Source organism: Pseudopodoces humilis, chromosome 30 (assembly GCF_049639895.1).
Source record: "Pseudopodoces humilis isolate 2021_Gansu_Grassland_sample_001 chromosome 30, ASM4963989v1, whole genome shotgun sequence".
Taxonomy (NCBI): domain Eukaryota; kingdom Metazoa; phylum Chordata; class Aves; order Passeriformes; family Paridae; genus Pseudopodoces; species Pseudopodoces humilis.
This window is the reverse complement of record NC_142229.1, coordinates 4,278,312-4,304,712: the sequence shown is the minus strand read 5'-3', so window position 1 is coordinate 4,304,712 and position 26,401 is coordinate 4,278,312. Positions and strand designations below refer to the sequence as shown.

General features: G+C 46.8%; 1 protein-coding gene and 1 long non-coding RNA gene across 8 annotated transcripts in view; both read right to left on the bottom strand.

Moving 5' to 3' along the window:
- The window catches only part of LOC148182431 (uncharacterized), a 6,084-nt gene extending 4,952 nt beyond the window's left edge, over positions 1 to 1,132 (bottom strand). For all 3 annotated transcript variants that reach the window (XR_015774719.1, XR_015774721.1, XR_015774720.1), the window contains exons 1-2: positions 1,081 to 1,132; positions 473 to 604 (exon numbers count right to left, since the gene is read on the bottom strand). This is a non-coding gene — a long non-coding RNA (uncharacterized LOC148182431). The remainder of the gene's footprint in view (positions 1 to 472; positions 605 to 1,080) is intronic.
- A 2,261-nt stretch (positions 1,133 to 3,393) lies between these two features.
- Positions 3,394 to 26,401, bottom strand: part of SLC23A2 (solute carrier family 23 member 2) — a 58,334-nt gene continuing 35,326 nt past the window's right edge. For all 5 annotated transcript variants that reach the window (XM_005532969.3, XM_088068322.1, XM_088068323.1 and 2 more), the window contains 9 exons: positions 26,138 to 26,319; positions 22,792 to 22,912; positions 22,159 to 22,315; positions 18,965 to 19,112; positions 16,717 to 16,822; positions 11,393 to 11,522; positions 11,152 to 11,289; positions 9,988 to 10,083; positions 3,394 to 8,935 (listed from right to left, as the gene is read on the bottom strand). In XM_005532969.3, coding sequence (XP_005533026.1) covers positions 8,706 to 8,935; positions 9,988 to 10,083; positions 11,152 to 11,289; positions 11,393 to 11,522; positions 16,717 to 16,822; positions 18,965 to 19,112; positions 22,159 to 22,315; positions 22,792 to 22,912; positions 26,138 to 26,319 — 1,308 coding nt within the window. In that variant the 3' untranslated portion in view covers positions 3,394 to 8,705. The remainder of the gene's footprint in view (positions 8,936 to 9,987; positions 10,084 to 11,151; positions 11,290 to 11,392; positions 11,523 to 16,716; positions 16,823 to 18,964; positions 19,113 to 22,158; positions 22,316 to 22,791; positions 22,913 to 26,137; positions 26,320 to 26,401) is intronic.

The window sequence follows — 26,401 nt, the reverse complement described above, 5'->3', positions numbered from 1 at the left end:
GGGTCCTCCCGGGCCTGACGGACCCCGCGGGGCCCGGACTTTTTCCCCTTCCCCTAAAACCGACCTCCCTGAAGCCCTTCCCGCATCCCCGCAGCCCAAGCTGAGGGAGCCCGGCCGCATTCTCAGCCCAGCTCCGGGGAAACGCGCGGCTCCAGCACAACAAAATAAGAGAAAAAGCGGCAAATCCCCCCCAAACCCGCGTTTTCAGCAGCAGAGCGATGATCTTCCCTGCTCCAGCAAAGAAATCTGAATTCTGGGGAGGTTTTGCAGCTTCGGCAGCATCCCCGGCGGGGCGGGAGGAGCGGGTTTGGCGCAGCCGAGGGATTGTGGGAATATCCCGGGGGATGCGCCCTCCTGCAGCTCCTCTCCCTTTCCCAAGGGCGCTTCCATCGGGATCAGAGCATCCCCCGAGGGCGGAGGAGCCCGGAGAAGGCTCCGGGGGGCACGGCCGGAGCCGAGGCCGAGCGCTCACCCCGAGCCGCGGATCCTGCGCTGCTCCCGGGATTCCTGCCCCGCGTCCCGCCCGCATCGCTACGCGGGGAGCTGCGGCCGCTCCATTGTTTTCCAGCGCCGCTATTGTTCTCTCCGGCCCGATGGCTCCGTCCTGGAAGGGGAGAGGGGAAGGAGGGAGCGCTGAGCGCTGGCGGAGCCGCCGGGGGTGCCCTGGGGGTGCCCTGGGGCTGCCGAGAGGTCCCAGCGGCCGCGCTCGGGGTGGAGCCTCCGGGAGGAGCCGGTGCCCACCGGGGGCTCCTGGGGGGCTCCGGGGCAGCGGCGGGCGGGTCCCCCCGGGCCCGGCGGGGCCAGGAGGTGCCGTGGCCGGGGAGGGAGCTCCGGCTGCTCCAGCCCAGCGCGGAGGGGATGCTCAGAGCGCTCCGAGGCTGCCGAGGTGAGCCCGGGGCTGGGGGCCGGATCCACCGGCGGTGAGCGAGGTTTGCGGGGAGCTCCCGGCTGCGGGGGGACCGCGGCTCAGCCCCCGGGACCGCTCCCGGGGCAGGGGACGGGGATGGGGATGAGAGCGGGATGGGGACGGGGATGAGGATGGGGGTGAGGAGGGGGCAGCCCCGTCCCTCCCGCACTCACCCGGTGCCGGAGCCGCTCCGCTCGCAGCCGCTGCCCCCAAGGGCCGCCCCTGGGCGGGGCGGGACGGGGAGGGGCGCGGGCGGGGCCGGGGGTGGCAGCTCGGGGGACACCCCCACCCACAGCCGGGGTCACCCCGGAACCCCAAGGTCATCCCGGGGTCCCTTCCCGGGTGCTGGGGGGCTCAGGGAGCCGGGCTGTCCCCGCCCGGACATCCCGGAGGAGGCACCAGCAGCATCCCTGGAGCAGGTTCTGGTTCCCGAAGGACACCCGGGATCCACCCGGGCTCAGGACAAGGATTCTCCATCCCTGGTAGAAGAGCAGGGTCCCGAGGGACGCCCCCTCCCCACTGGATCCCAACCAGGATCCCGAAAGATTCCCGATGGCAGGAGCAGGATCCCAAGGGATTCTCCAGCCCCTTTGCCGAGATCGGAATCCCAAAGGAATTCCCATCCCACGCACCGGGTTGGAAATGCTCTTACAATCAGCTCCAGAATCCAGAATTCCCGGGGGGAGCTTTGTGGGCTGAAGCAGTCGTTTCTGCCCCAAAAAGCCCCAAATCCTGGGATATCCACACTCGCTGCTCTGCTGCTGCGATGGGGCCGTGCCGGCATCCCAACCTCGGCCGTGGGAGGGACCCGGATCCAAAACCGCCCCCGAGCAGGGGATGGAGGAGGAAATAAATGGAAATAAAACCTGCCTGGAAGCGGCAGCTGCGGGTCACAGTCACCTCTGAGCTCAGAACTCCCGGGATCGGCGTCCCGTCCTGCCCGTCCAGCCCCAGCAGAGTCTGGGGAGAGTTTGGGGGAATTTGGGGAGAGTTTGGGGAGAATTTGGGGAGAGTTTGGGGGAATTTGGGGAGAGTTTGGGGAGAGTTTGGGGAGAGTTTGGGGAGAGTTTGGGGGAATTTGGGGAGAGTTTGGGGAGAGTTTGAGGGAATTTGGGGAGAGTTTGGGGAGAGTTTGGGGGAATTTGGGGAGAATTTGGGGGAGAGTTTGGGGAGAGTTTGGGGGAGAATTTGGGGAGAGTTTGGGGAGAGTTTGGGGAGAGTTTGGGGGAGAGTTTGGGGAGAATTTGGGGGAATTTGGGGAGAATTTGGGGAGAGTTTGGGGAGAGTTTGGGGAGAGTTTGGGGGAGTTTGGGGCAATTCAGTATTCCAGAGGAGCAGTGGCCGTGTCCCTCCTCCTTTGTCTGCTCCTGACCTTTCCCAGTGCTTTGTGGCTTCTCTGGGCTTTTTTTCCTTTTGAAGGAATTTGCCTAGAAACAGCCCACACGAAAGGAAAAAAAAAACCAAAACCCCGAAACAAAGAAATAATCAAAGCAGCTGCTTGAGCCAAACAGACAAATCTCTGCAGGCACAGACTGGAACGGGCCGTTTTCCCCTTATTTTCCTGAATTTCTATGTAAAATACACAGAATTCTGGCTCGGGGAAGCTCTGACTCGGCGAAAGCGAGCGGGGCAGGGTCAGGATTGATATTCCAGCAGCATCCCGAGGGCTGGCAGGGATGAGAGGCCCTTTGTGGTGGGAAGAGAGGACAATGGAGCTCGCCCCAAACCCCCGGGATTCGGCCTCGGAGCTTCCCCTGACCCTCAGCTCGTGGCGTGGAGGCAAAGAGAAAAATCAAAATGAATCTGGGGTTTGAGGTGGGCACCTGCAGGAGCACAGGAGGATCCTGGCTGAGGAATTGGGGTTAAATCCTGATTTTTTTGCCATGTTCTGCTGGCTGCCGTCGGTGCACGGGCGGTGGGGGGAGGCTGGAGCCCGGATGGGGGATTTATTTACCAAATCCAGGGAATCTGAGCCATTCCTGCCCTGGGAGGCACCACAGCAGGGTGAGCTCAGATCCACGAGGGAAGGAGAGCAGGATTTCCACCCCTGGGGGCTCCCAAAATCCCCCAGGAGGAGGCAAAAAGGATGTTCTGAATAAACCAGAACACCAGAGATCCCTTTCCAACCTTGATCTTTGTGATTTACCCCTGCCAACGACCTCGGCCCGGCCCCAGAATAAAGCACCAGCTCCAAAATTCTCCAAAATTCTCCAAAATTCAATTATTTCCTGCCCAGACCAAGCAAAAATCCCTCCTTTCCTACCCCGGCAGCTTCTGGTGGTTTGAGCTTTAAGCCCCCCCAGCTGATTGTGGGTAATTTCTTCCATTGGGAAGAAATCAATCAATCAATCAATCAATCAATGATGGAATTCCCAGAGGAGCTGGGGCTGTCCCTGCCATGGCAGGGGGGGCTCTGGGTGGGATTTATCCCTTCCAGGATCCTGGAATTCCATGGATTCCCCAGCAAAGGAATTGTTGACACCACACTGCATCTATGCCCGCGTTTATTTATACTGAACAGCTTTAAAAATACAGAATAAAATAGCTTTATCTACTATTATTCACAACATCTGGTCCAAATATTACATTTTTAAATATTTAGTTGTTTAATGAAGCAATGTTAGGAAACAACAACAACAACAAAAAAAGGAATAATAACAATAATAATAACAATAACAATAATAATAATAATAATAATAATAATAATAATAATAATAATAATAAAAGAACTCAGTGAAAGAATTACACATCTTGGAACAACAGAAAAATCAAACACACCCCACCCCCTCCCTCCCCAAAATTAAACTTTTGCTGTTGAACAAAAAAGTTTTACAGCCAAAGTCGGTCACGAAAAGTCATGGAAAAACCAAAATTGATCCCCACCGCCCAAGAACAGTCAATAGTTTGTTACGCCAGAGGTTGTTCTGAACAGACAAACACAGGAATTTTATTTGGACTGGGATTGCCCAGGAAGGGCAGAGGCCACCCGAGCTCTCCCCGCTGCCCTGGATGGTGCAGGAATTCCAGGCAGGAATTCCAACCAGGGATTCCAACCAGGGATTCCAACCAGGGATTCCAGCAGGAATTCCAACCAGGAATTCCAACCAGGGATTCCAGCCAGGAATCCCAGCAGGAAATTCAGCAGGAATTCAAACCAGGGATTCCAACCAGGAATTCCAACCAAGAATTTCAACTAGGAATTCCAACCAGGGATTCCAGGCAGGAATTCCAACCAGGGATTCCAACCAGGGATTCCAGGCAGGAATTCCAACCAGGGATTCCAGCAGGAATTCCAGCAGGAATTCAAACCAAGAATTTCAAGCAGGAATTCCAGCAGGAATTCCAGCCAGGAATTCAAGCCAGGGATTCCAACCAGGGATTCAAACCAGGGATTCCAGCAGGAATTCCAGCCAGGAATTCCAACCAGGGATTCCAGCAGGAATTCCAGCCAGGAATTCAAACCAGGGATTCCAGCAGGAATTCCAGCCAGGAATTCCAACCAGGGATTCCAGCAGGAATTCCAGCCAGGAATTCCAACCAGGGATTCCAGCAGGAATTCCAGCCAGGAATTCCAACCAGGGATTCCAGCAGGAATTCCAGCCAGGAATTCAAACCAGGGATTCCAGCAGGAATTCCAGCCAGGAGCGCTCCTGGTGGCTCCAGCACCGATCCCAACTCTCAGCCAGCCCCGGATCCTCCCCCAGGGCTCCCCAAATCCCACAGAAACCGCCCCAAGTTCTTGCTGCAGAAAACGAGAGTGACCCCCCCAGCCCCGCTGCCCCAGCTTGGGAAAAGGAAAGGAAAAATGGGGGGAAAAAAGCAGCTTTTGGTTGAAGAAGGCGCAAGGTGAGGGTGGAGCTGGTGGCTGCTGGGCTGGGCTGGGCCAGAGGAGGAGACGCCACCAGAGCCCAAAAGGAGAAGTTCCCCCGTTTCTGGGCTGGGAATCCGCGTCACGCTCGCTGCTGCTCCTCGGGGCTCTCCTCCCCATTCCGCCCCGCCAGCCGCGAGGGCTCGGCAGGGAGGAACAACAAAACCCTCCAGGTTTGTAGGAACACAAAACACGGCTAAATAAAGTATACACAACCCTAGAGATTCGTCAATGAAGAAATTCTACCATCACATGACATTGTCATGACACTCATACCACTCCCTCCCAGGAAAACGCCGTCGTCCTGAGCGGAAATGTTATTTTTTCTTAATATATGGAAATAAAATACCGCAATATTCATGTACAAACCAAGCTGTCGTATTTCAAGTCAGTATTAAAAGGCAATAAAAGCAAATTTGGGGTTGGAAAGGTTGAGCTTTCTGAGCGAGGTACGTGGTGAAGTCCCTCCAACGTAAAGTTAATCAGTCATAGCTACGAAAACTAAATTTCTACAGGCGTAATTTGCAAGTATTTCCTTTAGAAAATGTTTCGACATGTCAGCAAGAACCCTTAATTCAACCTAAAAAAAAAAAAAAAATACAAGAAAATTTAAATTTTAAAATTACAAAAAAATCCCGAGTTTGTTTGTAGACACCGATGCCGTCTCTGATGTGACAAAATGAGATTTCCACCATGAATATTTGCCCTTCCCTCTCAGGATTTGGCTGAAGCTCCTCGTTGTCTCCTCGCTCAGCCCTCAGCTGTCCCCGGGTGTTGGAGTTTGGCTGTTGGGAGAGGCAGGGGAGGACGGAGAGGAAAATCCAGCGTTGTGTTGTCAGCTCGCGCCCGGAGTCCCCAGCGCGCACAGCTCGGGGTTAACGCTCCCCAAACTGCAGCTTCATCTTCCTCCTGCAGCTTCATCCTCATCCTCATCCTGCAGCTTCATCCTCCTGCAGCTTCATCTTCCTCCTGCAGCTTCATCTTCCTCCTGCAGCTTCATCCTCATCCTGCAGCTTCATCCTCCTGCAGCCTCATCCTCATCCTGCAGCTTCATCCTCATCCTGCAGCCTCATCCTCATCCTCATCCTGCAGCCTCATCCTCATCCTGCAGCTTCATCCTCATCCTGCAGCTTCATCCTCATCCTGCAGCTTCATCCTCATCCTGCAGCTTCATCCTCATCCTGCAGCCTCATCCTCATCCTGCAGCTTCATCCTCATCCTCATCCTGCAGCTTCATCCTTCTGCAGCCTCATCCTCATCCTCCTGCAGCTTCATCGTCATCCTTATCCTGCAGCCTCTTCCTCATCCTCATCCTGCAGCTTCATCCTCATCCTCCTGCAGCCTCATCCTCCTCCTGCAGCTTCATCCTCATCCTCCTCCTGCAGCCCCATCCTCTTCCTCCTGCAGCCTCTTCCTCATCCTCCTGAAGCCTCTTCCTCATCCTCCTGCAGCCTCTTCCTCATCCTCATCCTCCTGCATCCCCATCCCGCAGCCCTGCCAGCAGCCCAGCGCAGCCCCCAGCTCCCCAGGATGTCACAGCAGCCCCTGGGAGGGGGAGCAGGAGAAGGGAAAGCAGGAGAAGGGTTTGGGGTCCAAAATCCCTTCAGGGACACCAACCCGGGGCGGGCTCAGGGATTTCCCCCAGGAGAAGGTTCAGGAGCCCCAGGGAGGGACAGGGGAGCTGCTGTTCCCCCCTGTGCCCGCCCCAGGCAGCTCCTCCTGCACATCCCCGAGCCCGGGGCTCACCCTGAACCGCTCACCCTGGGGAAAGGGGGGGATCTGTCCCACCCCTGGATCCAAACCCGGCCAATTCCTGCTTCCCGAGGCAGGGCTCTGCTCTCAGGGGCACGGATCACAGCAAGAATTCGATCCAAGCTGCTGGGGGGAACCAGGGCTGAGACAGAACCAGCCCAGGATTTGCTGCCCTGGCTTTGGCAATCTCCACTGAGAACTCCCCAGGAGTTTGAGACACAAACTCTGCTCTCCTCCCCTCCTCTCTCTGCAGTCAGCTGGAAATGGAGAAGCTTTTTCCTCCCCTCTGCTTTTACAGGAGACAGCTCTGGCATTTGGCATCAGCACGAGCCCTCTGTTGTTTTGTTTTCCTTTAGGATGGGGGTTTTTAACCCCCCTGTCTGCCACACAGCCTTGGCCGCACAGAAAGCCGGGGAATTGGGGAGCTTTGTGCCCAAAGCGTGCGCAGGCAGGCGTGGGAACCCAACACCTCCCTGCCTGGAGAGGAAACACTGAAAAATGAGCGAAAATCACTTTTTTTTTTTCCCACAGGCAAACCAACCTCCTCTAGCACACACAACCCCTCTTCCCACCGGCCCTCGAGTCCAACCGACACCAAGACCGCAAACTACTGAAAGTTCCCCGAAGGAAGCGGGAACAAAGGCATGCTTGGACACGGGAAAAGCGGGATAAAACAGTTTCTGGAAACAGCCATGGCATGCTGAGAACGGTACCCACGGAATCATTCCGACTCTACGCTACTCGGATCCGTCAAGCTCCGTCCTTGCCCTCCCCACCCCAACCCCGTCCATGCTTCAATAACCCAGAAGAAATTCAGAGAAAACAGAGTTCCTGTGCTCCTGCCCAGTAGTCAAAACTTGGATAAATACATCAGGGCCTCCCAGGAGCTGCTCTTGTGGTTCTCCAGGAATACAAAAGGCAAAGCACCGTAGAGCATTACTGGCCTTGGAATTACATGACACAACATTTCCCTGATGATCTCCACAGCTGAAAACGCTTTGGGGGCCACACTGAAGTCTAAAACTAACTTGCAATAGTAAGAACATTAAACAGGAATAAAACTGTTAATCATGAATGCATGATGAGCGTGAACACCCACATAACAGCAGAGCTGAGACTATTCCAGGAAAGGAAAAAACAACATTTTATCTGAGTGGTGCCCTGGTTGGACCCAATACCCGTGAAGCCACCAGGTGGGTGAGGCTGGCAGGTGTGGTGTCTCTGCTGTCCCAAACCCCATTCCTAGCAGGAATCACCCTCTGGAAAAGGCCCCCAGGAGGAGAAGAGCCTTGTGCAGCAGCAGAGGGTTGGGAGCACGTTAATTAAGCTGCTGTTAATTGCTTGGAGCTGCTGGGTTAATCAGCATTTCTGGCCAGGACACAGGCACTGAACTGGGAAGTTCCTCCAGGTCCTGTCTGAGCGCAGTTTCCCATCCCTGGAACGCCCCAGCCTCGTCCTGTGAGGAAAGCCTGGAGCTGGGAGCTGGGAAAGCAAACGCTCCAAAGTGAGAAATGCTGCGAATAAAGTGAATAAAACCAACAAAGCGGCTGCTGCAGCACTGAGCCAGCCAAAGTCACGGCTTTCAAGGGCAAAGTTATTCCAGAAAGTTCCTGTCTGAGCAGGAATCTGGAATCACAGATAATTCACACTGAGCTCTCCTGATCTGCCAGCATCAGCTGGGCGCTGAGAACGTGGAATGTGCAAATCACTGAGCAGCACAACAGCATCTCTGGGACTCCACATCAGCAGAAGGAAATGATTTTCTCCTCTGCTCTCTTTTCCCCCCGCTCCTGCTCCGAGTTTCAGCTTTCCTCGGCGGAACCAACCCTGAGGGTTTCAATGAAATCACCAGAAAAAGGAAAGCGTTGCAGCAGAACCTCCACACCTCCACCTAAACCCGTTCCAAACCATCAGATTCAGGTGCACAGCTCTCTACAACTTCCCAAAATCAGCTGGATTTACCCCAGAGACACCAGACCTGGCTCCCACCACCCACAGCAGGAAAAGCTTATTTATTTTTCTTTTTTTTTCTTTTTTTTTTTTTTGTTAAATCTGTCTCAGCTCTGGTTCCAGAATTTAAATGCAGATATACAAAACATATATTTTAATGCTTCTTAATCAGCAAGAAACTGCAAATACATCTTTGACTACAACTAGATAATATAATTTCAGCTAAGGCTATACTGTAGCTTCTGAGTCTTCTGAACTCCTGCAGTTACTGCTTTTCCTGAAGCCTTTCCACGTGTATCCCATGAAGGTGGGGCTGATGGGCAGGAAGCTGAAACACCTGTATTTTTTAATGAAGTTCATGCCAAAAGGCAGATCATATGTCTCCATGCCATCCAGGGATTTGCTTCCTTTGCCAATCCCCTTCTTCCATTTCCGAATTCCTCGCTCTTCGGGGCTTCCTGGAAACCAAAATAAAAGGAGAATAATGGATGTGTTGATGGAGGTTTTTATATCAACACACAGGAATAAAGCAGAGCCTGAAAGAAGAAAGGAAACGTCAAGGCTCAGCAGAGCTCTGGAAAGATCTTCCAGACTCCTCAAACAGGGAAAAACACATTAGCTGCTTTCTTTTGTGACTGGAGGTCAAGGGAAATCTTTCCTCTGGAATGGAAGCAGGTTTGGATCTCAAACCCAGTTGTGTCTCCTGGAGACTGCTCTGGTTTCTGTCAGCTCTTCTGGGTTTGTCAGGACGGGATCTGAAGCTGGGAAGGATTGCAGGTGATCTCGGGAGGGAGGGAGGGTGTAAGGACTGTGCTGCTGGGGAGGGAACGGACAGCCCCAGAAGCAGGGAGCTGCTGCTGCTGCTGCAGGGAGTGCAGCTTGGGACAGGGACAGGACAGGGCCAGGACAGGGACAGGAGCAGGGAAAGGGATGGGGACAGGGACAGGACAGGGAAAGGGACAGGGACAGAGTCAGGGAACGGGGCAGGGACAGAGACAGGGCCAGGACAGGGACAGAACAGTGACAAGGACAGGGACAGAGACAGAACAGTGACAGGGCCAGGACAGGGACAAGGACAGGGACAAGGACAGGGACAAGAACAGGGACAGGGATAGGACAGGGACAGAACAGTGACAGTGACAGGGACAGGACAGGGACAAGGACAGGGACAAGGACAGGGACAGGGATAGGACAGGGACAGAACAATGACAGGGCCAGGACAGGACAGGGACAGAGACAGAACAGTGACAGGGACAGGACAGGGACAAGGACGGGGACAGGACAGGGACAAGGACAGGGACAAGGACAGGGACAGGACAGGGACAAGGACAGGGACAAGGACAGGGACAAGGACAGGGACAAGGACAGGGACAGAACAGTGACAGGGACAAGGACAGGGACAAGGACAAGGACAGGGACAGGACAGGGACAAGGACAGGGACAAGGACAGGGACAGGACAGGGACAAGGACAGGGACAAGGACAGGGACAAGGACAAGGCCAGGGCTCACCTGGGATGGTGTTGTCCAGCACGAAGGCGACGCAGCCCCCGACGAACATGGCTGTGGTGAGCAGGACGTTCAGCACCTGGTCAATGCCCGCTATTCCTGCAGCAACAGGGAAAACTCTGGGATTGGGATCACCCAAATCCTGCTGATTCACACCCAGCCCGAGCAGGAACGTTTGTTCCTGAGCTGAGTGAGGGCTGTGCTCAGAAAGGGCACCGGAGCCTTCCCCCAGTGCACAGCCACGGGACATCGTTCCCCAAAATGCAACTTCAGGAACTCCCAGCTGCTCACAGAAATGGCACAAAACACCATTTTTTAGTTCCTACTGCAGACACAACTAATCTGAGCTAAGCAGGAAACCGTGAAATGGAGAAGAGAAACGTTCAGACTGTAAAACGGTGGGGACTGAAATAATTCTTCTTATAGAGCTTTACTTTTGAAAGGTGCAAGAATTCACAGCCCCACTTATGGGAGAACACTGCATTAAGCACGGAAAGCTTGAAGGATCTGCTTTTCTAACCACTTACAGCAAGATACACCCTGAAATCCTGGTCTGAAGGCATAGTGGAAAGAAAAGTCAGTTAATATTTCGTTTAAGACACCCCAAACAAACCCAAAGCAGTGAAATATTTCCTCTGAGTCCATCTCTGGTGACACACACTGCTTAAAACAGAAAACCCTCCCAGGGAACTCCTCAAAGTTGGATTAACAATCTGCAGGGGGATTCACTAAAACTAAAACTAGAACTCAGAACTGGTCTGAGTGACAAAAAGTTTCAACCCCAAACAATTCCCTCGCCCTCTGAACTCTGCCTTGGTGTTTCCCCTTCATCTTTTAACATAATTTACAGCTCACATTCATCCTTTCAGATTTCCTTTCAGCCCAGCTGGTGACTGCCTCCCTCCTCACACCCAGAGACAGCAGGGAAGCTTCTGGAACATTCCTTGCAGGTCTCAAGCTCCCAGTGAATTCTCTGAGCTTGTCTGGACCTACAGCCTTTACTGTCTGCTGGGATTTGGGTGTGAAATGTGAAAAATCATTTGGGATTTCCCCGGTGGTTTGGGTTTCCTCTTCCTGACCCTTTCTCTGCTTTTCCCTGCTCCTGGATGGATTTCCCAGGGGAAAACACGGCAGAGATGTTGGTGTGAAGGAGCAGGAAAGCCCTACCTGTGACCAGGGGGTTCTGTTTGAGATAGCTGGGCAGGACCAGCCCGAAGAAAATGGAAAATCCCAGCACGAAGAGATTCCGGGAAGAATTCAGATCGATGAACTGGAGGTTGGACAGACCCACGGCCGTGATCATCCCTGAACACAAAAAAAACCCCCCAGCTTTTAGATAAGGGTTTTTCTTCAAAAATCAAGCAGAAAAATGTTTAGGGAGAGGGATGAGGGGCAGGAACCCCCTTACCGAAGAGGGTGCAGAAGAGAGCCCCCAGCACGGGGTCGGGCAGCGATGCGAAGAGCGCGCTGAACTTGCCCACCATGCCCAGCAGCAGCATGAACGCTGCTCCGTACTGGATCACCCTGCGGCTCCCAACCTGCAGGAGAACAGGACAAAACCCTGCCTGAGGTCTGCAGCCACCCTTGGATAAAACCCTGGTGAGGTCTGCAGCCACCCACGGGTGCTCACTTCTCCTCTGAGCTCGCCCCTGTGTTTCCTTTTGGTGCTGGAGACGAGCTCAGCATCCCTGCCTTGGGGCTGGGGGGCACCAGGACAGCCCCAAAAAACATCTGGAAGTGCCAGAATCGTCAGGAAATGTGGTGGAACGCAGAGAGAAAGAGAGAAAAATGGGAAAACCACGCCCAGGAGAGATGGCAAATGGAAAAAATGAAATAAATCCCATGTAAAATGAAATAAATCCCATGTAAAATGAAATAAATCCCATGTAAAATGAAATAAATTCCGTGTAAAATGAAATAAATCCCATGTAAAATGAAATAAATTCCATGTAAAATGAAATAAATCCCATGTAAAATGAAATAAATTCCATGTAAAATACAATAAATTCCATGTAAAATGAAATAAATCCCATGTACAATGAAATAAATCCCATGTAAAATGAAATAAATTCCATGTAAAATACAATAAATTCCATGTACAATGAAATAAATCCCATGTACAATGAAATAAATTCCATGTAAAATGAAATAAATTCCATGTATTGCTGCCCTTGGATGTGGGAACAAATTAAAACAGCTACCAGGACTGGTGCACCCCAAAATCCATCTGGAAGTGCCAGAATCGTCAGGAAATGTGGTGGAACCCAGAGAGAAAGAGAGAAAAATGGGAAAACCACGCCCAGGAGAGATGGCAAATGGAAAAAATGAAATAAATTCCATGTAAAATGAAATAAATCCCATGTAAAATGAAATAAATCCCATGTAAAATGAAATAAATTCCATGTAAAATGAAATAAATTCCATGTAAAATGAAATAAATCCCATGTACAATGAAATAAATCCCATGTAAAATGAAATAAATCCCATGTAAAATGAAATAAATCCCATGTAAAATGAAATAAATCCCATGTACAATGAAATAAATCCCATGTACAATGAAATAAATCCCATGTACAATGAAATAAATCCCATGTAAAATGAAATAAATCCCATGTAAAATGAAATAAATCCCATGTACAATGAAATAAATTTCATGTAAAATGAAATAAATCCCATGTACAATGAAATAAATTTCATGTAAAATGAAATAAATTCCATGTAAAATGAAATAAATTCCATGTAAAATACAATAAATCCCATGTAAAATGAAATAAATCCCATGTACAATGAAATAAATCCCATGTACAATGAAATAAATCCCATGTAAAATGAAATAAATCCCATGTACAATGAAATAAATTTCATGTAAAATGAAATAAATCTCATGTAAAATGAAATAAATCCCATGTACAATGAAATAAATTCCATGTAAAATACAATAAATTCCATGTATTGCTGCCCTTGGATGTGGGAACAGATGAGACAGCTCCCAGCTCATGGGGAGGAGGTGAAGGGTTTTTAGCCTTAGGTTGGCAGCTGGTTTTGTGACATCCTCAGAGAATGAAACCAAGGGCCTGCACTTCCTTCCCACTTTTATTTTTGAAATTCAAGCAGCCAGTGTTTCTCTGCGGGATCACCCTCGAGAGCTGTGTTTTAACCCTTCTGCTGCCATGAGAGCTGCCCCAGGGACAACAAAAACTCTTTCACATCGAGATGGTTTCTAGAAAAGCCCTTTGCAGCTCTCCCCTGGTGCAGAGAATCAGGGCTCAAAAAGGAAATATTGGTGAAATGACAAACAAAACAGCCAAGAGAAGCTGCAGCATGAGCTGGAATTGCAGCAGGATTCAGCTGGCACCTTTCTCTGCTGTTTATTTAAATATTCATTTCCAAAGGGCCACTGAGATCTTGGCTTAGAATTCAATTCTTCAATTCTAATCTTGCCAGAATTAAGCGAATTCTTCAATTTTAATCCTGCCAGAATCAGGCAAATTCTTCAATTTTAATCCTGCCAGAATCAGGCAAATTCTTCAATTTTAATCCTGCCAGAATCAGGCAAATTCTTCAATTTTAATCCTGCCAGAATTAAGTGAATTCTTCAATTTTAATCCTGCCAGAATTAAGCGAATTCTTCAATTTTAATCCTGCCAGAATCAGGTAAATTCTTCAATTCTAATCCTGCCAGAATCAGGTAAATTCTTCAATTTTAATCCTGCCAGAATCAGGTAAATTCTTCAATTCTCTTCCTGCCAGAAACAGGAAAATTCTTCAATTCTAATCCTGCCAGAAAAAGGCAAATTCTTCAATTCTCATCCTGCCAGAATCAGGTAAATTCTTCAATTCTCTTCCTGCCAGAAACAGGGAAATTCTTCAATTCTAATCCTGCCAGAATCAGGTATATTCTTCAATTCTCTCCCAGAATCAGGTAAATTCTTCAATTCCAATCCTGCCACAAACAGGTAAATTCTTCAATTCTAATCCTGCCAGAAACAGGAAAATTCTTCAATTCTCTTCCTGCCAGAAACAGGGAAATTCTTCAATTCTCTTCCTTGGCAGGAGCTGCTTTAGCCCCAGCTAATCAGAGTTAATTGATCTTCCTCTCATCAAGTCCAACAAAGCTCTTTGCAGCGCCTCCATCCTGCTGAATTTAAACTCTAAATGTAATTAAACACCGATTTTGAGGGAGGAAACGCCCTGGGATCTGCAGCACTGAAGTTTTCCCCTCCCTTATCAACAGCACAGCATTTCTGGGCTGAAATTCCACCTGAAGCTGGAGAAGTGCTGGGTTTTGGGGATGAATTTGGGGCAGGAGTTCAGGGGAAGGAGAGCAGAGGCTGCTGCAGAGCCTTCCACTTCTTCAACCTTCCACTGCTCCAGCATCAAATGAACATTTCATTTCTTCTTCATTTCATTTCTTCATTTCATTTATTCTTCATTTCATTTCTTCTTCATTTCATTTCTTCTTCATTTCTTCTTCATTTCATTTCTTCTTCATTTCATTTCTTCATTTCATTTCTTCTTCATTTCTTCTTCATTTCATTTCTTCATTTCATTTCTTCTTCTTTCATTTCTTCATTTCATTTCTTCTTCATTTCATTTCTTCATTTCATTTCTTCTTCATTTCATTTCTTCTTCATTTCATTTCTTCTTCATTTCTTCTTCATTTCATTTCTTCATTTCATTTCATCTTCATTTCATTTCTTCTTCATTTCTTCTTCATTTCATTTCTTCATTTCTTCTTCATTTCATTTCTTCTTCATTTCATTTCTTCATTTCATTTCTTCTTCATTTCATTTCTTCATTTCATTTCTTCTTCATTTCATTTCTTCATTTCATTTCTTCTTCATTTCTTCATTTCATTTCTTCTTCATTTCATTTCTTCATTTCATTTCTTCTTCATTTCATTTCTTCTTCATTTCTTCTTCATTTCATTTCTTCTTCATTTCATTTCTTCATTTCATTTCTTCTTCATTTCATTTCTTCTTCATTTCTTCTTCATTTCATTTCTTCTTCATTTCATTTCTTCATTTCATTTCTTCATTTCATTTCTTCTTCATTTCATTTCTTCTTCATTTCATTTCTTCTTCATTTCTTCTTCATTTCATTTCATTTCATTTTTTTTGCTCATCAGAAACAACCCCACAAAGTGCTGCTAATTCATCTCAAACCCCATGAATTAACAATAGGGAGCAGAACAGAATAAACCTTTATTTAAGGGATTTTTTTCCTGATCAAAACTTCTCCTAGGAGATTTCCAGCTGGATGTACAGACAGCAGAGGGTGCTGTTAGTGCTGAATTGCAGGCTGAGGCCAGCAGAATCACCCTTTGTGCAGGAGAAGGAATGGCTGAGGACAAATCTATCATTGATACAGGATCTAAATGTGTATCATTGATACAGGATCTAAATGTAAATAATTTATACAGGATCTAAATGTGTTATCATTTATACAGGATCTAAATGTGTATCATTGATATAGGATCTAAATGTGTATCATTGATACAGGATCTAAATGTAAATAATTTATACAGGATCTAAATGTATTATCATTTATACAGGATCTAAATGTAAATAATTTATACAGGATCTAAATGTGTATCATTTATACAGGATCTAAATGTGTATCATTTATACAGGATCTAAATGTATTATCATTTATACAGGATCTAAATGTGTATCATTTATATGTGATCTAAATGTATATCATTGATACAGGATCTAAATGTGTATCATTTATACAGGATCTAAATGTATTATCATTTATACAGGATCTAAATGTGTATCATTGATACAGGATCTAAATGTGTATCATTTATACAGGATCTAAATGTATATAATTTATACAGGATCTAAATGTATATCATTGATACAGGATCTAAATGTGTATCATTTATACAGGATCTAAATGTATATCATTTATACATGATCTAAATGTGTATCATTTATACAGGATCTAAATGTATATAATTTATACAGGATCTAAATGTTTATCATTTATACATGATCTAAATGTATATAATTGATACAGGATCATCAGTGGATGAGTTTCTGCAAGTGCAGGACATTTCTACCCTTGCACAAAGGATTTATGGTTCAACAGCCAGCAAGATGGATCAATTTACAACACAAATCACACAATGCTGATGTTTCTTACCAAGGCTGAATTAACATCACCAGGCAGATTTCTGCAGCCCAAGGCCTCCAGCTCATCCAGAGGAATTCCTCAAGTGTTTTGTTGAGCAGCATCACAATAAATACATAAACCCCTGAGCCTCAAATTGAATATTTTAGGGTTTATTTATCTCTGAAATGACCTTGGCCGCATCCCCTGGGCCGGTGCGGTGTCCCAGCACAGACACAGATAAAGCCCAAACACCTCAAGCTGCATTTTACTAAGCGAGGCATTAAAAAACCACTTCCTACTGCTGCTTTCAGACATCAAAAAGCACCAACTTCCACAGAGTTTGCAGTGTTTATGCCTCAACTCAAACCACCCCAACGCTGCCTGGGCTTTCCAAGAGACATTTTGTGCAGCAGCATCTGCTTTATGGGGAAATAAACTCTGAATAAAAGGATTTTTTTTGAGCTCCTGATGTACAGCAATGAGTTTTGCTCAGATAAGAGTTGGTACAGAAGGACGTGGGAAGTTTGTTTGCGCAGGAATGGAGGAGAATGATGTCCTGGGAGAGGATTGATGAAGACCAAAGAACACAGAGGAAATAAAATAAAAATTCACCTTTGTGATGCCCAGGACTCCAATGTTGGGGCTGGAAGAGGTGGATCCATTCCCTGTCCCAAAAACTCCGTCCAGAACGCAGGAGAGCCCCTCGATGAAAATCCCCCTGCAAATCAAACAGAGTCACACTGGGACAGCACTGGGAGGAGTGCTCCAGGGCATCTGCTCCATCAAATAATTATTTTAATTCAAGTTTCAAGCTCCAACACACCTGGAAAATACATCTGAGTTCTGTTTCCTGACTCTTAGATCCCCACGTTCTTCAAGTGGGGAGATGATATAAAAAATTCAAATAAAACTGGGGAAATGATGTAAAAAATTCAAATAAAACTGGGGAAATGATATAAAAAAATTCAATGGAATTGGGGAAATGATATAAAAAATTCAAATAAAATTGTGGAAATGATGTAAAAAAATTCGAATAAAATTGGGGAAATGATGTAAAAAATTCAAATAAAGTTGGGGAAATGATGTAAAAAATTCAAATAAAACTGGGGAAATGATGTAAAAAATTCAAATAAAACTGGGGAAATGATATAAAAAAATTCAATGGAATTGGGGAAATGATATAAAAAATTCAAATAAAATTGTGGAAATGATGTAAAAAATTCAAATAAAATTGGGGAAATGATGTAAAAAATTCAAATAAAGTTGGGGAAATGATGTAAAAAATTCAAATAAAACTGGGGAAATGATGTAAAAAATTCAAATAAAACTGGGGAAATGATATAAAAAAAATTCAATGGAATTGGGGAAATGATATAAAAAATTCAAATAAAATTGTGGAAATGATGTAAAAAAATTCAAATAAAATTGTGGAAATGATGTAAAAAATTCAAATAAAGTTGGGGAAATGATGTAAAAAATTCAAATAAAACTGGGGAAATGATGTAAAAAATTCAAATAAAACTGGGGAAATGATATAAAAAAATTCAATGGAATTGGGGAAATGATATAAAAAATTCAAATAAAATTGTGGAAATGATGTAAAAAAATTCAAATAAAATTGTGGAAATGATGTAAAAAATTCAAATAAAGTTGGGGAAATGATGTAAAAAATTCAAATAAAACTGGGGAAATGATGTAAAAAATTCAAATAAAACTGGGGAAATGATATAAAAAAATTCAATGGAATTGGGGAAATGATATAAAAAATTCAAATAAAATTGTGGAAATGATGTAAAAAATTCAAATAAAATTGGGGAAATGATGTAAAAAATTCAAATAAAGTTGGGGAAATGATGTAAAAAATTCAAATAAAGTTGGGGAAATGATATAAAAAATTCAAATAAAGTTGGGAAATGATATAAAAAATTCAAATAAAACTGGGGAAATTTTATAAAAAATTCAAATAAAACTGGGGAAATTATATAAAAAAATTCAAATAAAACTGGGGAAATTATATAAAAAAATTCAAATAAAACTGGGGAAATTTTATAAAAAATTCAAATAAAACTGGGGAAATTTTATAAAAAATTCAAATAAAAATGGGGAAATTTTATAAAAAATTCAAATAAAACTGGGGAAAATTTATAAAAAAATTCAAATAAAACTGGGGAAATTATATAAAAAATTCAAATAAAACTGGGGAAATTTTATAAAATATTCAAATAAAAATGGGGAAATTTTGTAAAAAATTCAAATAAAACTGGGGAAATTTTATAAAAAATTCAAATAAAACTGGGGAAAATTTATAAAAAAATTCAAATAAAACTGGGGAAATTATATAAAAAATTCAAATAAAACTGGGGAAATTTTATAAAATATTCAAATAAAAATGGGGAAATTTTGTAAAAAATTCAAATAAAAATGGGGAAATTTTATAAAAAATTCAAATAAAACTGGGGAAATTTTATAAAAAATTCAAATAAAAATGGGGAAATTATATAAAAAATTCAAATAAAACTGGGGAAATTTTATAAAATATTCAAATAAAACTGGGGAAATTTTATAAAAAATTCAAATAAAAATGGGAAAATTATAAAAAAAATTCAAATAAAACTTCAGAGCCTCTCTTTGTTTCTAAACCTCATTCCAAGTGATTTTGGCAACCCCAATTCCACCACCAGAGTTCTGTAATGAAATAATCCAAGGTGACAGCTCCATCCTGGATTTCAGATCCTCGGCTCTTATGTTTGACCAAACCAAGATTTCATCTCGGAGCACATCCTTGTCTCATCCCAAGGTGGGAAAAATGGTAAAAACCCAAATAACCTGAGGAAATGAGGTATTTCTGGTTTGGACAAACCTGTTTATGGCGTGGATGGGAGGAGGGGGAGCGCAGGACAGCCGGGCACAGGCGTAGTAATCCCCGATGGACTCGATGATGCTGGCGACGACGGCGCTCAGCATCCCGATCACCCCCGCCGCAGAGATGGTGGGCAGCCCCCACTGAACTGTGGAGAGAGGAAAACTGGGATCTCTCCTGCCCCCAGGAAACGGCCTGGCTACAAAACAAACAGGAATCTGATGGGATTGTGCGGTGGTTTGGGTTGGGAAGGATTTTATGAACCATCAGTGCTGCTCAATCCCTGCAGGGATGGGGACTCCAGCATTGCTCCAGGCCTGAGCAGCCCTTCTGGGCAAGAAACATTCCCCAATTTCCACCCTGAGCCTCCCCTGGGCCACCCTGAGGCTGTTCCCTCTCCTCCTGTCCCTGTCCCCTGGGATAAGATCCCAAATCCCCCCTGGCAGGGACTTGTGCAGAGCCAGAAATTCCCCCTGAGCCTCCTTTGCTCCAGCCTGAGCCCCTTCCCAGCTCCCTCAGGAATTCTCCAGCCCCTTCCCAGCTCCCTCAGGAATTCTCCAGCCCTTCCCCAGCTCCCTCAGGAATTCTCCAGCCCTTCCCCAGCTCCCTCAGGAATTCTCCAGCCCTTCCCCCGCTCCCTCAGGAATTCTCCAGCCCTTCCCAGCTCCCTCAGGAATTCTCCAGCCCCTTCCCAGCTCCCTCAGGAATTCTCCAGCCCCTTCCCATCTCCCTCAGGAATTCTCCAGCCCCTTCCCAGCTCCTTCAGGAATTCTCCAGCCCCTTCAGGAATTCTCCAGCCCCCTTCTCAGCTCCCTCAGGAATTCTCCAGCCCCCTTCTCAGCTCCCTCAGGAATTCTCCAGCCCTTCCCCAGCTCCCTCAGCAATTCTCCAGCCCTTCCCCAGCTCTATTCCCTTCCCTGGACACGCTCCAGCCCCTCCGTGCCCTCGTCCTGCAGGGCCAGAAGTGACCCTGGGGTTGAGGTGTGGCCTCCCCAGTGCCCAGCAATGTTTATTTATCTCTGATGGAAACAACAAACTCCCTTCACTCTTAACACAGGCTGGCAAGTTCAAGGAGATGAAAGGAGCAAAGGAAAAACCGCCAAAGCAACAGCTTTGATCACACTTGGAAAAATCCCAGAGAACCACAAAACCCCACTAAAAAAAAAAAAAAAAAAAAAAATAAAATAAATTCCTCCTGTTCAGGAATCAGGAATTTGAGCTACAGCTTGTGAGAAAACAATTCTGGGCAGTGAGGCAAATGCCACTTAATTGTTATTGCTCCAAAAACTCACTTTGGTCACAAGTTTAGTCTACCAAAGAGGACGGCAACAACCGGCTCTGATCACTGCACAAACACCTCCCAGCTCCATTTTTGTAGCAGAGAAAATAAGATTAATTTAAGCCTGCAGAAAAGCCTGGCAGGTTTTCCACAGCAATTGCCTCGATGCTTTTATCTCTTTGAAAGAGATGAGCTTCCTGCAACAAAGGGAGCTTCAGGCACACAAGAGTGAATGAACCTCACAAAAACCAAAGAGCTGATCAGGGTGGGGAAGCTTTCCCCCTCTTCTTCTTTCCCAAAAGCTCCTATTCTTCATCTGCTGCTTTAGAAGTGGTTTCTTTTGAGAAGCAAAGCCATGTGCAAAACCACAAGGAAGCTGCCTCATCCCAGTGTGGTGGCAGAGCTGGTAATTCCCATAATTCTATCCTAAAAGGATATTATTCCCCAGTTACCCCGTTAATTTCTGAAGGGTGAAGTTGTGCGATCTCATGCCACACTCCCAGCCTTTAACAGCTTTAAACTCAGATGTGGCCACCATAAAAACACATCCACAACACAATGTCAAGTGTTTGGTGCTCTCCTGGGAATAATTCCACTGTCCTCTGCTGAGCAGGGTCTGTCCATAAAAATGTGAAGTGTTTGGTGCTCTCCTGGAAATAATTCCAGTCCTCTGCTGAGCAGGGTCTAATAAAAATGTGAAGTGTTTGGTGCTCTCCTGGAAATAATTCCAGTCTTCTCCTGAGCAGGGTTTAGCCATGAAAATGTGAAGTGTTTGGTGCTCTCCTGGAAATAATTCCAGTCTTCTGCTGAGCAGGGTCTAATAAAAATGTGAAGTGTTTGGTGCTCTCCTGGAAATAATTCCAGTCTTCTCCTGAGCAGGGTTTAGCCATGAAAATGTGACGTGTTTGGTGCTCTCCTGGAAATAATTCCAGTCCTCTGCTGAGCAGGGTTTAGCCATGAAAATGTGATGTGTTTGGTGCTCTCCTGGAAATAATTCCAGTCTTCTCCTGAGCAGGGTTTAGCCATGAAAATGTGATGTGTTTGGTGCTCTCCTGGGAATAATTCCAGTCCTCTGCTGAGCATGGTTTAGCCATGAAAATGTGAAGTGTTTGGTGCTCTCCTGGAAATAATTCCAGTCCTCTCCTGAGCAGGGTCTAATAAAAATGTGAAGTGTTTGGTGCTCTCCTGGAAATAATTCCAGTCCTCTCCTGAGCAGGGTTTAGCCATGAAAATGTGAAGTGTTTGGTGCTCTCCTGGAAATAATTCCACTGTCCTCTGCTGAGCAGGGTTTGTCCATAAAATGTCCATAAATGCCCAATGTGAAGTGTTTGGTGCTCTCCTGGAAATAATTCCACTGCTCTCTGCTGAGCAGGGCCTGGCATTCTGTGACTTGCCCGTTCCAGCCCTGCCTTGGCAAGTCAGGGCATTTTCCTGTGCCCGTCCAGGAATGGGAGAGTTTGGGGCAGGGAGGTGCAGAGAGCAGGGAGGAACTCCCCACAGAATTCTTTAGACAGTGAGAGACCTCAGCAGAGCTGTAAGAACCTGTCCCTGTCACTGCAGAACGTTTAACAGGATTGCCAAGGACAGACACATCAGCCAGTCCTGGGATTTCCACGTCACAGGGACGGTCAGAAGAGTCACCCAGAAACCTGCAAACTGCGGTTTCAGAACCTCAGCCTCCCCTGGGGGAGACCTTAAAGCATCAGGTGAAGAGGAAAACAAGGAAAAACCATCAGCAATGAGCGTGGTGTGTGCCAGAACTCTGGAATGGTTTGGATTGAAGGGACCCTCCAGAGCCCCAGCCCCACCACCAGCAGGGACTCCCATTCCCAGATGGATCACCCAGATCCAGAGGTTCTGGAACGCTCCACAGAGCCTCTGGAGCAGGGGGAATGGCTCTGCAGGGCACACTTACAGGGGTAGGGCACCTTGAACCAGGGGGCCACCAGCAGCACGCCGCGGCGCGCGTCCGTGCGCGCGTAGAATCCGTACTTGGAGCTGTCCGGGGGGAAGACGTCGGTCACCGTGAAGATGAAGCACAGCAGCCACGACACCAGGATGGCCAGGATGATCTGGGGGACAGGAGGAGCAGAGGAGGGGATGATTGGTGAGCCCACGTGCCCCGAGGAAGGCGCTGAACAAAGCCCTTGGGGTCAGAGCAATCCTCCCTCCCCTTAAAGGATCCCAGCTGGAACGCTGGGGAACCAAGAGCAGCAGGGGCAGGGGAATTGTTCAGGTGAAAAGAGATGATATCCATCAGTTATCAGCAGTTCTCAGGGCTCTGTTTAGGCTCTCACTGCACAAAGATCCATCCCTTCCTCCCCTCCCACATCTCCAGCAGCTCCTCAGCAGAGCGGCCACAAAATCAGGATATTTCCATATTTTATTTAATATGGATTAAATAAATCCATTTAAGCTTTTATCTCACCACTCTGAGTATTCTACTGCTAAGAAAAATCAAAACCAAGGTAAAAAAAAAAAACAACCCTGAAACAGAAATTTTTATTTTCATTTTTTTTCCCCCAAAGGAAGAAAAAGTTCAACTTACAGGGAACATCTTGAAAAGCTGCAGCCTGTATGCTGTCCATCCTTTCTTGGATTTATAAATGGGCAAGGGAAATTTGACATTTCTGGCATACTGAGAAAACAACAACACTAGGAAAATAGTCCTGAGGAAAAGAGGAGGAGGGTGGGAACAGGAGAGAAATGTCATTAGCAACGATACACGATGAATTCTTCTCTTCAGACCCCTTGGAGGCACAACACAAATGCAGATATTTCAATTTAAGGCAGCAAAAAATGATCAGAATTATTATTCCCCAAACGCCAAAACAGAATTAGATTTAAAATTCTGCAAAAGTCAGCAGCTGCAAGCAGATCAAATGAATCAGGAACGGGCCCAGACTGAAGGGAGAGTCTCAGTTAAAATTCCTGTGACCCAGGGCTGCTCTGTAAAACAGCAAAACTGGGGAGAAACAGCAAAACTGGAGGCCTGCACACAGTTAATTTTCACATTTCAAAATCTGCATGAAACTCCAAAAGCACTTCAAACATTTCTGTCAGGGAAATTTTCAGAATCCATTATTTTAAATATGAGTATTTCACTAAACAGCTGCAAACGAAGCTGCAAACGAATCCCCCAGATTTGCTGCAAGAGGAGTTCATCAGTATTAGATATCTCAATTATCATGCACTCACCCCTTACCATGAAACTGCCAAGCTCCTCCAGACATTAAAAATTAATTTTTTACAGCTAAAATGCACTGAAAAATCAGAAGCCAGGGCATTTCTGAATTCTGAATGAGCCAGAATTCTGCTCTGAAAGGGCCTCCCAAAGACTGGAGCTGTCTGAAGAAGCAAAGCTCTGCTGAAATCTCAGATTGTGTTTTTTATATCAGCTGAGCTGAAAAATAAAAAGAGGATTTTCGGAGAGGAGAGTCCCTCTTCTGTGCCCTGGATCAGGCACAAACCAGTTTTCCTCTCCCTCGGTCCCCAGGAACGAGGAGGGGAGTTTACAGCCCTCGGCAGTCCAGGAGAAAAGAAGAATGCACATCTTTTCCATGCAGGAAATCCCAGAATCTGCCCCAAAACCTGCCCCAAAATCCACCATGGGAGGATGGGCTCCACTCCCTCACGCACCAGCCCTGAGGACAGGCAGCTCTGGATTTTATTTAGCACGGAGTTGTTAAAAAAATACAGTATTCCACTATTGCAGTGGATTTTCTATCAGAGGGGAAACAGCACCAAAAATCTGAATGCCCCAGGAAAATTTGGATAAACAAGCAAAGCCCAGCTCAGGGATAATTCCCTTTTCTACAAATCACAATGCAGAGTGTTTTAGGGAATAATGGAACGAGTCAGGTCAGGAATCTGTTTGGGAAACTGGGAATCCTGTCCAAGATGGATCTGCAGCTCCCAGGCACCTCCAGCTCTGCCAGAGCTGATCCTGCAGGGCCAGGGAGAAAAGCAGGACCTTGATCTCATCACAATTCCAGCAGCCACATCTCACAGTTGTTTTCAACCATCCAGAGAACATTTTTTTGCATGGCAGAAGCCAGAGATACTTTATTGACTGGGTAATATTTAAATCTTGCTCCTGAATTGATTTATTTATTTTTATTTTTTTTCCCGTCTGCAGAAATGTCAGCTTTAATTACACGTTTCCATGTCCAATTCAAAGATCTGCTTGATTCATTTAACTTGAGTCCCAACTTGCACAGAATTTGTTTTACAGGCAAATAAAAGGTTCCTTTGGATCAGCTGCTTAATATAATAGAATCACAGAAATAGTCCTGATGCCAACATCCAAGATAAAAGAGAATTAAAGAGCCCTTTTAATCATAAGCTGCACTTACAGAATACTTTACATGTTCAAAGCACTGTGCAAACAGATTAGTGAGATCACAATCTGATCTCATCAAGGCATTCCTCCTGCTTCCAGAGCTGCACGTGGAGCACAGAGCTGTTTCAGCCTCTTTTCTCCCCAAAATGGGGTTTCCAGCCTTATTTGGCTGTTTCCCCACACGGGGAGCTTTTGTCTTCTCTTTTTCCTCACTTATTCCTCTTCATTCTTTCATCTCCCTGGCCCCTACAGCCGATGGCACACACACCAGGCCCTGAAATTCCCTCTAAAAGCCTTTTTGTGCCCTTGACAGGAATCTCTCTGCTCGTGGCCCGGCCACTGATGGTGTTCATGGCAATTCTCGTGCCCTCTGTCACCACAAAAATCAATTTCTCTTGGCCACAGGTGAGCAAACCACGGCAGAGGCACCAGTGGTATTCACCTGCTGCTGCAGGAGAGGGAACAGGCAATGCCAACCCAGAAATACAAATTATTCACTGTATTTCCTCTCCTTGGTGTCCTGTTAAACCTTTTCTACAGCACTCAGCTCCACCCAGCCAATGGCTCCCAGATCGACTCCTGCTTTACCAAATCCTGCTCCTCACGCCTCGTTTTTGGCCACTGTCCTTTCCCCTCTGCTGGAGAGAGGAATGGAATGGAATGCTTTGGGTTGGAAGGAACCTTAAAGCCCCCCCCAGTTCCATGGAGGAGCCATGGGCAGGGACACCTCCCACTGTGCCAGGCTGCTCCAGGCCCATCCAGCCTGGCCTGGGACACTCACAGGGATGGAGCAGCCCCAGATGTTCTGGGAATTCCATCCCAGCTCCTCGCAGGGAGGAATTTCTCCTGTGTATTTAACCTGAAGTTCCCCTCTCCTAATCTGAGCCCATCACTCCCTCTCCTGGATGAGCAGCCCCCCTCCAGCTTCCTTGGAACCCCTTCAGACCCTGGCAGGCTGCTCTGAGACATTATTCCAGTCTAATTTCAGTCTAATTTCTGTGACTTTGTGCATTGGCAGAGGGACAATGCTGGGTTTAGTTCAGATTTGCTGTGTCTTTGTGTGTGTGGCCTTTCTGCAGAGGTTTCCCAGTCCCTGTGAGTGCCCAAGGCTGGACCAGCACTGGAGCCCCCTGGGCCAGTGGGAGCTGTCCCTGCCATGGCAGGGGTGGCACTGGGTGGTTTTTAAGCTCCTGCCCACCCAAATCATTCCATGATTCCTGTAAATACTCTGGGAGCTGATTTTCCAGCTGCTGTTGAAGTTGAATCAGTTGAAGCTGGTTTTCCAGCTGCCCATCCAACCCGGCCTTGGGCACTCACAGGGATCCAGGGGCAGCCACAGCTGCTCTGGGGCCTCCTCATCCTCCCAGGGCAGGATTTCTTCCCAGGGAAAAAGCTTCTTCAGGCTTTTTCTCCCGAGCTGCTGCTCTCAATCCTGATTCCCACATTTCCAGCTGGACTCATCCACATTCCTGCCCCCGGTGTTTCTCCACGCTGGCAGCGCTCAGCAGCCTCCCCAGCACCCAAAATCCTGCCTCCCCAGCAGGGTACTCACAGCATGGCGATGCCCCAGTGCTTGCCAGCTCTCTCCCCAGCAGCCTGGAAGCCCGAGAGGCCGATGAGGGCCACGGTGGGGGTGATGGTCAGGGGGCCGATGTAGCGCAGCAGAGCCCCGGGCAGCCCCAGCAGCCCGATCACCACCTCGATCAGCGACGACATGATGATGGCACCTTGGATCTGAACACACAACAGGGCAGAGAGGCAGCTCAGTCCCATCTGACAGGAAATTTGTTTTTCTGCTCTGGATTACAAACTGCAG